This window comes from Danio rerio, chromosome 11 (genome assembly GCF_052040795.2).
Source record: "Danio rerio strain M-AB ecotype USA chromosome 11, GRCz13ab, whole genome shotgun sequence".
Classification (NCBI taxonomy): Eukaryota; Metazoa; Chordata; class Actinopteri; order Cypriniformes; family Danionidae; genus Danio; species Danio rerio.
The window spans coordinates 12,352,406-12,369,731 of NC_141031.1; the positions used below are offsets into that span (position 1 = coordinate 12,352,406).

General features: G+C 36.6%; 2 protein-coding genes across 2 annotated transcripts in view; both read right to left on the minus strand.

The window, feature by feature from the left end:
- Positions 1–17,326, minus strand: part of npepps (aminopeptidase puromycin sensitive) — a 302,499-nt gene that overhangs the window by 18,702 nt on the left and 266,471 nt on the right. The window lies entirely within an intron of this gene.
- On the minus strand, positions 124–16,582 carry si:ch211-69b7.6. The gene is made up of 6 exons (XM_087273302.1): positions 16,469–16,582; positions 15,890–15,956; positions 13,493–13,543; positions 13,169–13,253; positions 10,043–10,212; positions 124–9,949 (listed from the first exon to the last, which is right to left on the minus strand). The coding sequence occupies exons 3-6, from the start codon at positions 13,493–13,495 to the stop codon at positions 1,511–1,513; spliced, it is 8,697 nt and encodes a 2,898-aa protein (XP_087129428.1). The 5' UTR covers positions 13,496–13,543; positions 15,890–15,956; positions 16,469–16,582; the 3' UTR covers positions 124–1,510.

Here is a 17,326-nt window from a genome sequence, read left to right on the forward strand (position 1 = left end):
ACAATAACAGAGATATAAAAACAGTTCTGGTTATGTGTATGTTTATTTTAGCGTTTATTTTATTTCACATTGTTTGGCAAATTTCGGCTACTTATGTATTTATAAAACCAGACCAGACAAAAATTAAATCAGAAATTTTAATGCAAAGTGAAATAAACAGTATAATACTCAATGCTTACAACATGTCTGCATACAATTCAATTGTAAAAATATATTCAGAGATAATGCCTGAGAAACTACACAAAGTGAACATGACACTAACCCCCCTGATGAATTAGTTATCACCAGAAAATTAATTATTTGAAAAACAAATTCTCATGAATGATTTTTTTTTTTGCATAAAATCTTCTGCATTCCATCAACAGAAAGCTAACACTAACACACAAACAAAACACAATATTCTGCATTCTGTACTAAACAGACAGCTAACACACACAAACTGACAAAAAAAATATTACATTTAGAAAAAGCTATATACATTATGGTCAGTGTACTTCAGATATTAAGGTGAAATTTTAATAAAAAATAATTGCGTCAATCACACATTTGCATAAAATGAAAGAAAATCTAAGGTAAATATATGAGTACTTTAATTTCAAATCCAATAATGAGGTGTAAAAGTACTGTTTTTTCAGAAATATATTCAAGTATTTGTACAGTAAAGTACAAAATACTACATCCCCCAAAATACTAATTAAATAATACAGTAAAAGTGCTCAAGTATTTCACACCGCTGGTTGGTTTTGGGAAACACAAAATTACTGAACTACGTCATAACAATGAAACTTGCAAGCAATGAAGATTTTTGAAAACACACTTTTGAATGGCTTTGAAAATGTAATAATTGACATGCAGATTTTGTCAACGTGTGCAAATATTTTTGATATAACGACACATTTTTTCTTTTTACAATTATTAAAAAAAATGTTTTCTAAATAACCCTCAGCCAAGGGTATATTACTTTATTTGAGTTGGAAAACAGCCGACAACAACAACTGTACATTTGTGCAAATGTGTTAGCAGTAATATTTCACAAATATTTATATACATCCTTCAAAACAATTACCCCTACTGTACCTTACTAGATACTTCATGGCACAGAAATATCTGCAATAACAGATAAGTAACTTTAAAAAGAAGAAGAAAAATGTCAATACACAAAAAAGCTTTTTACATATGTATAACTTACCCACATTGTACACATTACTTTAACATTATGTAGAATTTACAAAAATATATAGTTTACAATATCCATCCTCCATAAAAAAAATAAAGAAAAACGTTTTAGTAAAACCTTTATAAATCTTTAGTAAGTGCACATGATACTATTCAATTTAAAATACATGTATAACACATTGTTTATGGAAAGGTGAAGAAATCGACATCTACTCGAATTATTTTATACATAAAGGTTGCGGCAATCAACCCACAATTGTCAGTTCTGATAAAAATGATTAGAAAGCACAAGCTCAACCATGTCTCCCCATTCACTTTTTTAAAACTTATCCTACTACATTAGTTTAAGAACATTCATTTTTGACCCTTTCAACGTGCTTTCTGGAACCTCCAGATCCATTGCTTGTATTTGCAGATGTCTCATTGTGCGTCTGCGACTATAGTCACTTTGCTCGTTTCCCCGACCATCTCTTCTAGGCATCCCTTTGTAAGTGTAACAAATGTCATCAGTAGTGTAATGACGTCTTGGAACCATTTGAGTTTTCCTATAATATCTTGCATCACCTCCCCTATGGGGTGAGATTTGCTTTGGACTCATTCCCATATTTGAATTTCTCACAGGCAAATTCTCAGTTCTGGTTGGGGCTTGAAGTTTAGGCACTGATATTTTGTTCCAGCTGTCATCAATTTCAAAGTTACTCCCTGTTCTTTTATGATCTCTTGATCTGTGTGCACCAGACATTTCGCTGTAGTAAACATCTGATGATGTTGGAACTACTCCAGAGGTTCTGGGTCTTGGGGTTGGTAAAGCCATTGTGACATCGGGTGAGTCGGGGAGATGTCTTGTCATTTTAGGCCTCTGGGCTTTTCCTGAAATGTTCATACCACTGTTCAAATCAAAATAAGGGTCCTGCATGGTGAATTTTGAGGTACCATATTTCTGATGGTTTGGCATTCTAATGTCTCTTAAGGAAGGATCTAGATCATATGTTTTGCCTGCCTTTATATTACCTCTTGGAATTGCAAAGTTGTTGGCGTGCATTTTTGTATAGTCATGGAAATCATCATTAGACCCCAGGCCTTGAAAATCAGGGTTATCTAATTCTGGTGTGTAGACATCGAGATTGGGTTTGAAATTGGTTGCCTTTATTTTGCCTTTAGGAAAATCAACATTCTTGTCTGGGACTCTGAAATCAGGTTTATGACTCCTGGTACTTAAATCTGGTGAATTAAAGAGATCTAAATTAGGGGCCTTTAAATCATAGTCGGGTGTCTTTATTTTTTGTCCAGAGAAACCAATATCAGGCATCTTAAATGTGGATGTTTTTATTTTTCCAGATGGCATTTCTGTTTTGGGAAGTGTAAAATCACCATTAGGTCCATGAATGTTAAAATCAGGATGATTAGTCCCAGCATTTAGTTTGGGAGGTGATGAACTAAGACGGATGTCTGGATGATCAATGTCATCATCAAAATGTGGCTCTTTCAAACCTGACAGACCCAAACTGGGCATTTTTAACTTGGACATATTAAATTTACCTGAAGGGCCATTAACATCAATATCAGGTGGTCTAAAATCTAAATTTGAAGTTTTCAGATCAGTCTGAGGCAGAGTCAAGTCCATTCCCGGAGTATCGATTCCTCCATTAATTTTGGGGCTTTTGGTTTTCAATTTTGGAGATTTCATTTTAAAATCAGGTCCTTCAGCTTTTAAATCTGAGAGGCCAATCTTTGGAAGTTTCATTTTAGCGGAAGGCGCATCAATGTCAATCTCTGGAGTGTTCGAATCAACATTAGGTTTCTTGAAATTTGGTACATTTATTTTGCTTTTAGGCACATTAACATTCATGTCAGGTGCTGTGATATCTGGCTTATGACCTCTAAAGTTGATGTCTGGTGAATCCAAGTCTGCCTTAAACGTTGCAGCCGAAAGATTTATTTTAGCTGGCTTATCATAGTCAGGCATATTGATTTTGGGTCCTGTAAAACCAACATCAGGTATCTTAAAATTAGGCATTTTCTTTTTACTAGATGGCATGTCCATATTGGGGAGTGTTAGGTCTGTTTTTGGAACCTTGAAATCAGCATTAGGTCCATCAATATCAATATGAGGGCTTTTTACCCCTGCATTTAGTTTAGATGATGCACTTAGATTAAGGTCTGGATGATCAATGTCAGCATCCATATGTGGCCCTTTTAAACCTGGCGAATTTAAACTTGGCATCTTTGGTTTTGCCATATTAAATTTGCCTGATGGGTCATTAAGATCAACATCAGGAGATTTTAAATCTAGTTTAGGGGTTTTCATTTTAGCCTGAAGCAGATTTAGATCCATGTCTGGGGTATCGATTCCTCCCTTAATCTGAGGGGTTTTAAGATTCAGGTTTTGAGATTCGACTTTGAATTCTGGGCTTTTTGGTTTGCTTCCTGATAAACTAAATTTTGGCAGCTTCAGTTTACCTGAAGGGGAATTTATGTCAAGGTCAGGTGCATTCATATCAATATTAGGTTTCTTAAAACTTGGTCCTTTAAATTTATTTTTAGGAATATTTACATCCATGTCTGGTCCTGAGATTTCTGGCTTTTGACCTTTAATATTGAATTCTGGAGAATCAAAGTCTGCCTTTGGAGCTGAAAGACCGATTTCAGGGTTCTTAAGATCATACTCTGGTGTTTTCAATTTGGGTCCTGATAGACCAAATTTAGGCATCTTTAAATTGGGCAGTTTCATTTTTCCAGATGGCATGTTGATGTCAGGAGGTGTGAGGTCTGTTGTCATACCTTTGTGATCAGCATTAAATCCATGAACATTCATGTCAGGACTATTTATCCCTGCATTTAGTTTTGGAGTTGATGCACTCAGATTAAGGCCAGGATGATCCAAGTCAGCATCTAGGTTTGGGCTTTTAAAATCAGTTTGAGGAATATCAATTCCTCCCTTATTTTGGGGGTTTTTGAAAGTCAACTTTGGATAAGTCATTTTAAAATTTGTGCCTTTTGGCTTGCCAAATTTCGGCAGCTTCATTTTACCTGAAGGAGCATTTATGTCAAGGTCAGGTGCACTCATGTTAAAATTGGGTGTCTTCAAATTTGGTCCTTTAAATGTACCTTTTGGGATATCAAAATCCATGTCTGGTCCTGTGATATCTGGCTTATTGCCTTTAATGTTGATATCCGTGGTATCAAGGTCTGCCTTAAATTCTGGGGCAGAAAGATCCATTTCAGGGGTCTTCAAGTCATAGTCTGGCGTTTTTATTTTTGTTCCTGAAACACCAAACTTTGGCATTTTTAATGTGGGCATATTAATTTTTCCAGTTGGCATGCGCATGTCAAGATTCGGTTTCTTTAAATCTAGTGCTTTCATTTGACCTTTCGGTAAATCAACATTCATGTCAGGAGCCGTGACATGAAGGTTATTATCTAGGTTTAGATCTGGGGAATCAAAGTCTGCCTTAAACTTTGGAGCTGAAAGATCCATTTCAGGGGTCTTCAAATCGTAATCTGGTGTTTTCAGTTTGGGCCCTGATAGACCGAGTTTAGGAAACTTTAAATTGGGCAGTTTCATTTTTCCAGATGGCATGTCCATGTCTGGAACTGTAAGATCTGTTTTTGGACCTTTGAGACCAGGTCCGTGAATGTCAATATCTGGACTACTCATCCCAGCATTTAGTTTGGGTGTTGATGCAGTCAGATTAAGGTCAGGATGATCAACATCAGCATTCATATGTGGCCCTTTTAAACCTGACATATTTAAACTTGGCATCTTTGGTTTTGCCATATTAAATTTACCTGACGGGCCATTAAGGTCAATATCAGGAGATTTGAGATCTAGGTTTGGGCTTTTGAAATCAGTTTGAGGCAGAGTCACATCCATGTCTGGGGTATCAATTCCACCCTTAATTTTGGGGCTTTTGAGATTCAGCTTTGGAGAATTGATTTTAAAATCTGGGCCTTTTGGCTTGCCAGAAAGACCAAATTTTGGCAGCTTCATTTTACCTGATGAGGCATTTATATCAAAGTCAGGTGCATTCATGTCAAGATCAGGTGTCTTCAAATCTGGCCCTTTGATTTTACCTTTTGGTAAGTCAACATTCAAGTTAGGAGATGTAACATCAATGTTATGACCTAGGTTTATGTCTGGTGAATCAAAGTCTGCCTTAAACCTTGGAGGGGAAAGATCCATGTCAGGGGTCTTCAAATCATAATCGGGTGTTTTCAATTTGGGCCCTGATAGACCGAATTTAGGAAACTTTAAATTGGGCAGCTTCATTTTTCCAGATGGCATGTCCATGTCTGGAAGAGTAAAGTCTGTTTGTGGACCTTTGAGACCAGCTCCATGAATGTCAATATCTGGACTACTTATCCCAGCACTTAGTTTGGGTGTTGATGCAGTCAGATTAAGGTCGGGATGATCAACATCAGCATTCATATGTGGCCCTTTTAAACCTGACATATTTAAACTTGGCATCTTTGGTTTTGCCATATTCAATTTACCTGATGGGCCATTAAGGTCAATATCAGGAGATTTGAGATCTAGGTTTGGGCTTTTGAAATCAGCTTGACGCAGAGTCAGATCCATGTCTGGGGTATCAATTCCACCCTTAATTTTGGGGCTTTTGAGGTTCAGCTTTGGAGAATTGATTTTAAAATCTGGGCCTTTTGGCTTGCCAAAAAACCCAAATTTTGGCAGCTTCAGTTTACCTGAAGGGGCATTCATGTCAAGATCAGGTGTCTTCAAATCTGGTCCTTTAATTTTACCTTTTGGTAAGTCAACATTCATGTTAGGAGCTGTGACATCAATGTTATGACCTAGGTTTATGTCTGGGGAATCAAAGTCTGCCTTAAACTTTGGAGTGGAAAGATCCATTTCAGGGGTCTTCAAATCGTAATCTGGTGTTTTCAGTTTGGACCCTGATAGACTGAATTTAGGAAACTTTAAATTGGGCAGCTTCATTTTTCCAGATGGCATGTCCATGTCTGGAAGAGTAAAGTCTGTTTGTGGACCTTTGAGACCAGCTCCATGAATGTCAATATCTGGACCACTTATCCCAGCATTTAGTTTGGGTGTTGATGCAGTCAGATTAAGGTCGGGATGATTAACGTCAGCATTCATATGTGACCCTTTTAAACCTGACAAATTTAAACTTGGCATCTTTGGTTTTGCCATATTCAATTTACCTGACGGGCCATTAAGGTCAATATCAGGAGATTTGAGATCTAGGTTTGGGCTTTTAAAATCAGCTTGAGGCAGAGTCATATCCATGTCTGGGGTATCAATTCCACCCTTAATTTTGGGGCTTTTGAGATTGAGCTTTGGAGAATTGATTTTAAAATCTGGGCCTTTTGGCTTGCCAGAAAGACCAAATTTTGGCAGCTTCATTTTACCTGATGGGGCATTTATGTCAAAGTCAGGTGCATTCATGTCAAGATCAGGTGTCTTCAAATCTGGTCCTTTAATTTTACCTTTTGGTAAGTCAACATTCAAGTTTGGAGCTGTGACATCAATGTTATGACCAAGGTTTATGTCTGGGGAATCAAAGTCTGCCTTAAACTTTGGAGGGGAAAGATCCATGTCAGGGGTCTTCAAATCATAATCGGGTGTTTTCAATTTGGGTCCTGATAGACCAAATTTAGGAAACTTTAAATTGGGCAGCTTCATTTTTCCAGATGGCATGTCCATGTCTGGAAGAGTAAGGTCCGTTTGTGGACCTTTGAGACCAGCTCCATGAATGTCAATATCTGGACTACTTATCCCAGCATTTAGTTTGGGTGTTGATGCAGTCAGATTAAGGTCGGGATGATTAACGTCAGCATTCATATGTGGCCCTTTTAAACCTGACAAATTTAAACTTGGCACCTTTGGTTTTGCCATATTCAATTTACCTGACGGGCCATTAAGGTCAATATCAGGAGATTTGAGATCTAGGTTTGGGCTTTTGAAATCAGCTTGAGGCAGAGTCATATCCATGTCTGGGGTATCAATTCCACCCTTAATTTTGGGGCTTTTGAGATTCAGCTTTGGAGAATTGATTTTAAAATCTGGGCCTTTTGGCTTGCCAGAAAGACCAAATTTTGGCAGCTTCATTTTACCTGATGAGGCATTTATATCAAAGTCAGGTGCATTCATGTCAAGATCAGGTGTCTTCAAATCTGGCCCTTTAATTTTACCTTTTGGTAAGTCAACATTCAAGTTTGGAGCTGTGACATCAATGTTATGACCAAGGTTTATGTCTGGGGAATCAAAGTCTGCCTTAAACTTTGGAGGGAAAAGATCCATATCAGGGGTCTTCAAATCATAATCGGGTGTTTTCAATTTGGGCCCGGTTAGACCAAAACTAGGCATTTTGAAATTGGGCATTTTCTTTTTTCCAGATGGCATGTCCATGTCAGGAAGTTTAAGATCTGTTTTCAGACCTTTGAAATCAGCATGAGGTCCATGAATATCAATATCTGGACCATTTATCCCAGCATTTAGCTTAGGAGTTAATGGACTTACATTTAGGTCCGGCTGATCTATGCCAGCATCCACATTTATATGTGGCTCTTTTAAACCTGGAAGACCTAAACTGGGCATTTTAAATTTACCTGATGGGTCCTTAAGATCAATATCAGGAGATTTGAGATCTAGGTTGGGAGCTTTTAAATTCACTTGAGGCAGAGTCGGATCCATGTCTGGGGTGTCAATTCCTCCCTTCATTTTGGGGCTTTTGATATTCAAGTTTGGAGATTTGATTTTAAGATCAGGTCCTTTTTTCTTGCTACCTGAGATGCCAAATTTTTGCAGCTTCAGTTTACTTGAAGGGGAATTCATCTTAAAATCTGGTGTATCCATGTCAAAATTTGGATTCTTGAGATTTGTTCCTTTAATTTTACCTTTTGAGAAATCCCCATTCATGTCTGGTGCTGTTATATCTGGCTTATGACCACTAATGCTGAGATCTGGGGAATTAAAGTCTCCCTTAAACTTTGGAGCAGACAGATTCATTTGAGGGGTCTTAAGATCAGCATCAAGTGTTCTTATATTGGGTGCTGAAAGACCAAAATCAGGCATTTTGAAAGTGGGCATTTTCTTTTTTTCTAAAGGCATGTCCATGTTCGGTAGTGTAAGATCTGTTTTTGGACCCTTGATATCAGCAATCGGTCCATTAATGTCAATATGAGGGCTTTTTATACCTGCATTAAGTTTGGGTGTTAATGCACTCAGATCAAGGTCATGCTGTTCAATGTTCGCATCAACATTCATATGTGGCCTAGGCATCTTTAGTTTTGAGGCATCAGGTGATTTGATATCCATGTTAGGGGCTTTTAAATCAGTTTGAGGCTGAGTTAGATTGAGTTCTGGCGTATCAATTCCACCCTTAATTTTGGGGGTTTTGAGATTCAGATCTGAAGACTTGATTTTAAGACTGGATCCTTCTGGCTTGTTACCAAAGATCTTTAATTTGGGCATTTTTATTTTACCTGAAGGGGCATTGATGTCCAAATCATGTGCATTGAAGTCATGACTGGGTGTTTTTAAATTTGGTACTGTGATTTTACCCTTGGATAAATCAATATTTGTGTCTGTGATATCAGGTTTCTGACATTTAATGTTGATATCTGTTGAATCTAATCCGGTCTTTAGCTTGGGAGTTGAAAGATCCATTTCAGGGGTCTTTAGGTCATAATTAGGTGTTTGTATTTTGGGGCCTGTGAGGCCAAAGTCATTTGGGTTTTTCAGATCAGCATGAGGTAGAGTCAGATCCATACCAGGGTCATTAATTCCCTCATTAACATTGGAATTTTTGAAATTCAGGTCTGAAGACTTTATTTTAAGGTTAGGTCCTGAAGGAGCCTTTACAATAAGATCAGATGCATTCAAGTCAAGATAGGGGGGTTTTAAATTTGAAGCTTTAATATTACCTTTAGGTAAATCAACATCCATGCCTGGTTTTTGACCTCTAATTTTAATGTCAGGTGAATTACAGTCTGCAATAAACTTTGAAGTTGACACATCCATTTCAGATGTCATCATCTTGGGCCCTGAGAGAGCAGTTTTTGGTTTTCCAGATGGCATATCCATGTCCAAGTCTGTTTTCAAACCTTTGTAATCAACCTTTGGGCCATCAATTTTTATGTTAGGGCCATTTAGTCCTGCAGCTACTTCGGCTGGTGACCCCTTCATACTTGCATCATATTTGATGTCTGGATTGTTGTTTCCAGAGAAGCTAAATTTTGGCAGTTTAAATTTTGATTTCTCGACATTATCTGATGGTACATCCATATTCATATCAGGGGAATTAAGCACTGCTTTGGGGGTCTTAAAATGTCCTTTTGTGAGGTGCATCACAGGAGATACTTGACCATGAGAGAGTGTACGATCTGGTGTATTAAAACCAACATCTTTTTCTAAGTCTGTATATGTTCCACCCCGTAGGTTTATTTCATGCTCAACATTGGTCAGGTTCACTTTGGATTGAAGTGATGAAAAATCTCTTGCAGTGTTGGTTTTGAGCTTTGCTCTCATCAAGTCACCTGTAGAATCCCTGGGATCATAATGGCTAATGGATGACCTTGTTTTCTCATCAAATTCTGTTTCAGATGGTGCGAGACACATCCGATCTGCATTCTGAAGCAAAGTTGCAATGTTTACCTTGCTTTTGCGGTCAAGTGTTTCAGTTGTCTCTTGACCACTGCCATGTTTGCTATGCCTTTTATCCTTTGCAACTTGACTTCCTTTTAGAAATCTCTTGACTTTAGCATTGTAAAGTCTGTCATATGAATCTTTCCACACCTGTTGAAACATTTCAGTTAGAACAAATCAATGGGTTTGCTGGACATATGATTTAGTGCTTTAAAAGCAAAAAATAAAAATAAAAAAACAGACCTCAACTGGAGCTTTCATATCCAGATTTTCCAAACTTCTGCTGGATTTTAATCCATGCTTTGAGAACTCCTTGTCATTATTAATCAACTTCAAAATGTCCACAGCTTCATTCTTCTTTTGTTTATTCCTTTTTAGCTCAAGCTGATCACTGGCACCAACAATATCTTCCCCTAAAAATTGCAATGTGAAAATTATCAACATTATTCATTACGCAGAAGTTCCCTTAGCAAGAATTTTTAATCATCCTTTAAACACAAAATTGATTGGTGGGTTCAGGGCAAAGTTATTTTGTAATAATAAAGTATAAAAAGGAAAATATAAGTTTACAACATCAAGCAGCAGAACAATCTGTTTTTTTTTGTTGTTGTTTTTTTGCTGCTAAAAATTAGAGAAAACAAATGACACCATAAGTCTAAACCAATAGGTATTGATGGCTGAACCCACACTTACACCAAAGAATAAGACCAATAAGAAGTTCTTTGTAAAAAAGTGATGCTATGATGCTCAATAACTTTATAGTGATCGTATAGTGATAGTATTTTAGGACTGGCCGATTAGGCAATTTTCATGCATATTTTCTCAGTAAAATTAGTTTTAGAAAACCTCCAGCACATGCGCTTAGATGGAGCAGCATTTACTACAAAGAGTCGAAGTTTGTGCAGCTTTTCAATTAACTATGGCTCTGTGTAGTAAATGGAGCACATGAAAATACCACACATAATAACATAGTTTAACTCCAAACTTACCTCATAAGCTCAGTCAAGTGTTTGAAATCATTTATTTTGTGAGATAATTCCATAGTTGTCTGATTGTTAATTATGCTTAATCAATGAAACCAGTTCAGTTTTGTTAATAATGAGGATTATAAGGCCATTTCCTGATTTTCTTTCTAGACATTTAGAGGCAGCGCACAAATATGTTTTCGTTTAAAAACACCAGTGTTGGGCAAGTTACTTGAAAAATGTTGTGAGCTAAGCTATTAGCTACTCTACTTAAAATGTAGCTTAACTACACTAAAACTACCCTCTGGAAAATGTAGCAAGCTAAGGGCGTACTCACACTTTGTACAGTTGCCTTGAACCAGGTCAAAACACGCTTGCCCTCCCCCTCCCGTCCCCCCTGACACCCCGCACTCACATTACATTCGGGCCTGGGTATGCTTACATCATTGATGATATGCTGTTCAGTAAGCACTTTTGCTCAGCACAGTGGAGATTTCTTTAATTATATTGTTTAAGTCGTTTCATATGCAGTGACACACAGTCAAATATTTCGCAGAACAGATCAGCCACTTTTGATGCTCATAAACAATCATAAAGTCCTCCTGCTGCAGGAATTAGGAGGTTTGCTGAAGGTGCGCAGCTGTCATGCAGGGAGGGGTTTGCGTGTTTAATAAACTATGACAGTTCGCGTTCATTAAACAGTAAGAATGATTAATTAATCCATATAAAACAGTCCCTTAAAAGTCCCCTCTCGCTTTCAGTTTCGGGCTTAGGTGCGTTTTGCACTCACACACAAGCGTACCGAGCTAAAGCCCAAGTCTACAGCGCTCTGGCATACCTCTTCCAACCGGGCAAGGGCCGGCAAAGTGAACCATGCCTGAGCCCGATTCAGAGCACTCACACTTCTCAAACGATCCCGGAAACGGGCCCTGGGCACGGTCCGGATAGCATAGCGTGAGTAGGCCCTAAGCTAATAGCTACTTGGCAAAAATAGCTTAGCTCGATCTAAGCTATTTTTGCAATTTTCATTTTTAAATCGAAGCAACTTAAATCCAAGTCAATCATATCTTAGTGATCAACAAAACTGTCAATAAAACATATGAGGCATAATTGTTCAGTTCAATTATTTACCAACAAATTATATTATATAACAGCAAAACCAAAAAAAATCTATAAAACCAGATGCAACACATTTAAAATACTATAGTAATTTAAAATAAAGGGATTTTTTTTTTATGGATAAGCATTATATTGTATATATATTTACAACTCTTCATTAATGAATTACACTACATAAATGTAGTATCATCAGACACTATCATGAACTAATAGTTATTATCATAGCATTTACTACATCTTAACATGTACTTCTCGAGGTATGGTAACGCGGAATCCTGCTTTACACATAACTCCTCTCCCTCAGTCATCTTTCCATGCAGCAAATTTCTTGTGTTAGCGACAACACAGACCAGAGTGAGAGGTGGCAGCAACCCACCAAAAAGTTTGTTGTTGACCACCGTAAAACAGGTGGAAGAAGAAATCTTCATTATCGCCATCATATGGATTAACTTTCATCGGCTAGACACCGGCATCACAGCTCCATGAATTTCGATGCTGCCACTTATTGATCCGCAATCAGCAAATGTAACTTGTGTGGACGATACTGCGCTACTTGACTAAAACAAACAGCTACTGCTACGCTACTGAGACATGTTGTAAACCTAGTAGTGTCACTACTTGTAGCGATGCTAGTGCCCAACACTGAAAAACACACATTTTGTCCTTCCATACACACTGAGACTGCGTTTTATTTTTAGGAAACTAAAATGTATCTTTTTGAAAACGCTGCCTAAAGTGGCTAAATCTGAAAATGTCATTATGGAGGCTTTCAAAAACAATGACGCATTTAATCATGTGATGCAATCATGTGACCAATTCAGCTAACACGGTCGAAGACACTGTAAAGCAGGTGTTTTGGATGCTGCCCATTTTGACAGCTATTTTAAAGATTATTGTCAGTTTGTACATGCTCCATATTGCCTTTTGCCGCAATGTTTCAAAGAGACGGAAAGTAAATAAACGCCAGGCAGATATGACGCAGGTAAAATCGTCGTACATCTGTCCACATGCAATACATGAACAAAAGGGTTTTCAGTCGTTTTAGTGTTGATGACAAAAATAATCGGAAATAGATATTGGAGTGTGTTAGATGAAAATGCCGTTTTCAAATAGATCCGGATGTAGCCGGAGTTTCTGGCAAGAGCGCTCTCTGGCCTTCAGAGGAGATTTATTACATTTCACAGCTTTGCTCAGTTGTATTTACAATTTCACAGAATATTATTATAATTATTCAGCCAGCCTTGACCTAAAGAAAATAAAATCATAATCAAATATGCGACTGTACCTTCAAGAAAGTGCAGGTCTGTGTATTCTCCAGAGACATTATCTTCAAGCAGCAGGCTGTCGGAGAGGCTTCTTTGGTAAAGAGCCTGGCAATTACAAAACACAGTGATTTTTACATTAAATTAATTACATGCATAAATAAATCTAACATTTTAAAGTTTTGATGAGCAACATATGCATTGCCAGTTTACACAAAATAGCATTTCATCAGAAATTTAATCATCATTTATTTCTAATAATAACTAAAACAGTAACACAAAATCAAGCACAAAAAGCATAATCAACATGTTTGGAGGACAAATAAGATTAAAAACAGATAACATACCATTTCACCAGTATATATATATATTTACACGAAAGCCTCCAGAACTGAAACCTGTTAATGCAAAGGGAAATTTGCACTCATGAGAACCACGTTTCAATGCAAATTATTACAAATGCATGTTAAGTCACAATACAATCACATACTTAAACATTATAAACATATATACATATATTCAGTGGTGGGAAAAATACTGAAAAATCATACTCAAGTAAAAGTACCATTACTTGACTAAATATGTAGTGCAAGTACAGTAAAAGTATCTATTGTAAATATTACTCAAAGTATGAGTAAGAAGTAGAAATTTCAAAAGTATTCAGGAGTAGTGAGTATTACGCTGTTAAAAGCTGATGCTTTTATGTGCAATTTGTGCATGTGTGTGTAAACGTAACATTCTGTAGTGCATTTAGTCATTGCCCAGCAGTCACACAACATCATAGGACAATAAAATTAGGTTAGATTTAGGTTGTAACGTCAGGTGACCAAAATTCAACGTCTAACCAGCATCTAAGGAGTTTTTTTGACATCCAATAATGATGTGAAATGATGCAGATATTTTAGTTGATTTTAACTTGTGTTAGAAAGTGACTAAAATCTAACGTCGAGCCAACATCTTAATCCAGCGTTATATTGACATCAGATACTGACATTTATTTGTCAGGTATGGCAACTAAAATCCAATGTCTCATTGACGTCATAGTGTCAAGCTGTAACATGATTAGACGTTGATATTGAATTGATTTTAGGTTGGACGTTGGCAGTGGTGTAAAGTAACTAATTACAAATACTCAGATTACTGTTTTTATAGTTTTTCTCAGGACTTGTAATTTACTAAGTAGTTTTAAAAACGCATACTTTTACTTTCCCTTGAGTACATTTTTAGTGCAGTATCTGTACTTTTACTCCACTACTTTATTTTTTTCGAATTAGAAAAATCAGTCATGTGATTCCTGTCCAATCAAACACAGAGAAGGTAAATCGCATCATAATGAACTACCTTAAGACATGGGCGATTTATTATTGGAGCAAACTGTTTGGAAGCATTAAAAGTGTCCAAAAGGATGTCCAAAATCTTTAATCGCATTGACCCAGAGACTGTTTAGATGCATGTCGCTGATGAGAGGATGGCGGATGTTTGCTGCATGATGACCGAAGTGACCTTGAACACCCAGCAGGTACAAGACATCAACATGACGTTAGATTGACATTGTACCCTAACGTCATTGGGATGTTGCATTTTGTTTGGACATGAAAATCGGGTCTCAACATCAGGCCGACGTCAATGTCCAACATTCAACCTAAAATCAACCAAATATCAATGTCTAATGATGTTACATCTTCACATTGTGTATGTTACCACTATGACATCTATCAGACATTGGATTTTGGTTGCCATACCTGATGAATAAATGTCTGTATTTGAAAATGTCAATATGACGTTGGATTTTGGTCACTTTCTAACAACTTAAAATAGACCAAATATGTACGCCATTTGACTTTATTATTGGACATCAAAATAAGGTCATTAGACGCTGACTAGACATAAAATCTTGGTCACCTGACATCACAACCTAAATCTAACCTAATAATAACGTCTTATGATGTTGTGTCCCTGCAGGGCAATAACTAGATGCACTACAGAATATTACGTTTACACACATTTACAAATTACATGTAAACCAGCTTTCAACAGAGTAAAACTCACTACACACAAATCTTGAGTATTTTTGAAAGGGCTAATTTTTACTCATACTTTGAGTAATATTTACAACAAATACTTTTACTCTACTTGCACTACATTTAATATGTAAATGTAAGTAAAGATTTTGGACATCTTCTTGGACACGTTTAATGCTTCCAAACAGTTAACTGCAATTATAAATCGCACATGTCTTGAGGTAGTTAATTATGCTTCGATTTACCTCTTTACTTCCATATGCTATTAGATTGGACAGGAATCACAGGACAGATTTTTCTTATCCCCATAGACAGGAGAAAATAAAGTAGTGACTGCAGGTTGAAGGAAAGTAGTGGAGTAAAAGTACTGATACAGCACTAAAAGTGCATCTAAGGGAAAGTAGAAGTACACATTTCCTTAGAAAAACTACTCAATTACAGTAGTTTGAGTATTTGTAATTAGTTACTTTACACCACTGCATATTTATACTGTATAATACATACAGTATGGGGCAATCAGTAAATGAATAGAAGCACTTCTCTCAGACTGAAAGAAACTGAGAAAACTTCCATGCTTTTTTTTTTTTTAAAGTCAGCATTTATCGCATTGGTGAATAAACATACAGACGAAACTGTGAGGTATTCAAAGAATTGTTAGGATAGTGTAACAAGAGGGCGTTAGGAACAGGTTAGGCCAGACAAAAGAAACTGAGCAGACCTCACCTTTTTAACCACACCCTCTGTTTTAAAGCTGCGCAATCGCAGAGGTACCAGATTATCCCATGATCATCTGTAAAGACATATTGATAACCTGTTCAACTGTGATGACTTAATTGTCAGCTATTTCATCATAAAATCTACCAAAAACATTGGATTACTAGGTACAAAATATGGTATATGGTAATTTTACAAACTTGCACAAAGCTGTTACCCTTTTATTTATAGTAATCACAAATTAAGATGTTCAGAATCTGAAAATGTGCATCAGAAACACTCTTTTAGTAATATGTGGTATACAAAAATACAGTAAATGTTCAGATTTACCAGTTTAAAAAACATCCCTATGCAATAATTAGAGGTATTGACACATAAATGCAATTTAAATACATTCAACTTTTTGTAAAATATTGTAAAAATGAAATTAAACAAGCATAACTTGTGCATTCTCTGCATAGTAATTCAAACCAACTTGACACCTATGCTAGCTAAACATACAAGATTGCAGTTTCTTTAAGATTAAACAATTTGTTTTAAACAGTCCAAGCTAATGTTTAAATGTGAACAACAAAAGAAAAGCCTTACCTTGTATCCTATGAGCTTTTATATCCTTGTTCAATGTCTAGTAATAAAATGTCATGCTAATGACTGGATGTTTCCACTGGATGAGTCCGTGTTTACCTCTGTCCTCTTCATACTGTTCATGAAACTCTCGCTGCAGCAAGTAATACATTTCCAGAGCGGAAAAACAGGTTTAAGGTACAAACACATGCCTCGGTACAGCATCACTGCTTGTTCTTCATGGAGGCTGGGTGACATAACAATAATAAACCTCTCCCTAATTCCTGATTGATTGGAGAAAATCAAAAGAAATAGGAAAAAAAACTAAACTATGCACACAAATGAGTCATACCCGTTGGGACACAACTACCTGTACAAGGCGTAGGCACAACCACCTAGGTTGTTCTAGGTGGAGACGGTTCATAACGAGCGTTCACACCTTTAATATAACCAATTATGCACTAAACATTCTGAGAAAAGACAATGCGGTTCAAACGTCACAAATACATATTAGAACACTTTGGGACACACCTTGATTAATGAAAATAAGACCCTTTTTGTCTGATTAAAGAATTAAATGCAGTACAAAAAGTTGTTTTCTTACATGGAGCGGTCTAGTCCAAACGTCTAAAAAGTATCCTATTGAGAAGCATTTTTATACAAGAAAAAAAGAGTGTTTACAGATTTAATAGGTCAAAATTAAGTATGTTTTTCCTTTAAAAATGTGCCAATGGGGTAAGAAAAAAATCATCCTTTTAGATTACATTTTGTCATCCTACATTTGATAACAAACTTCTTTTTACTAATAATGTGTCTTAATTTAATATCTTTTTAGATATTTGGATTAGAAATAAGCAGTGGTGTAAAGTAACATTGCAAATA

Excerpts from the sequence above, each read along its gene's own strand:
- si:ch211-69b7.6 (XM_087273302.1), bottom strand. Across the intron at positions 10,213-13,168 it reads AGACCTGCACTTTCTTGAAG|GGGAAGATATTGTTGGTGCC; the intron begins GTACAGTCGCAT and ends TGCAATTTTTAG. Across the intron at positions 9,950-10,042 it reads ATATGAAAGCTCCAGTTGAG|GTGTGGAAAGATTCATATGA; the intron begins GTCTGTTTTTTT and ends ATGTTTCAACAG.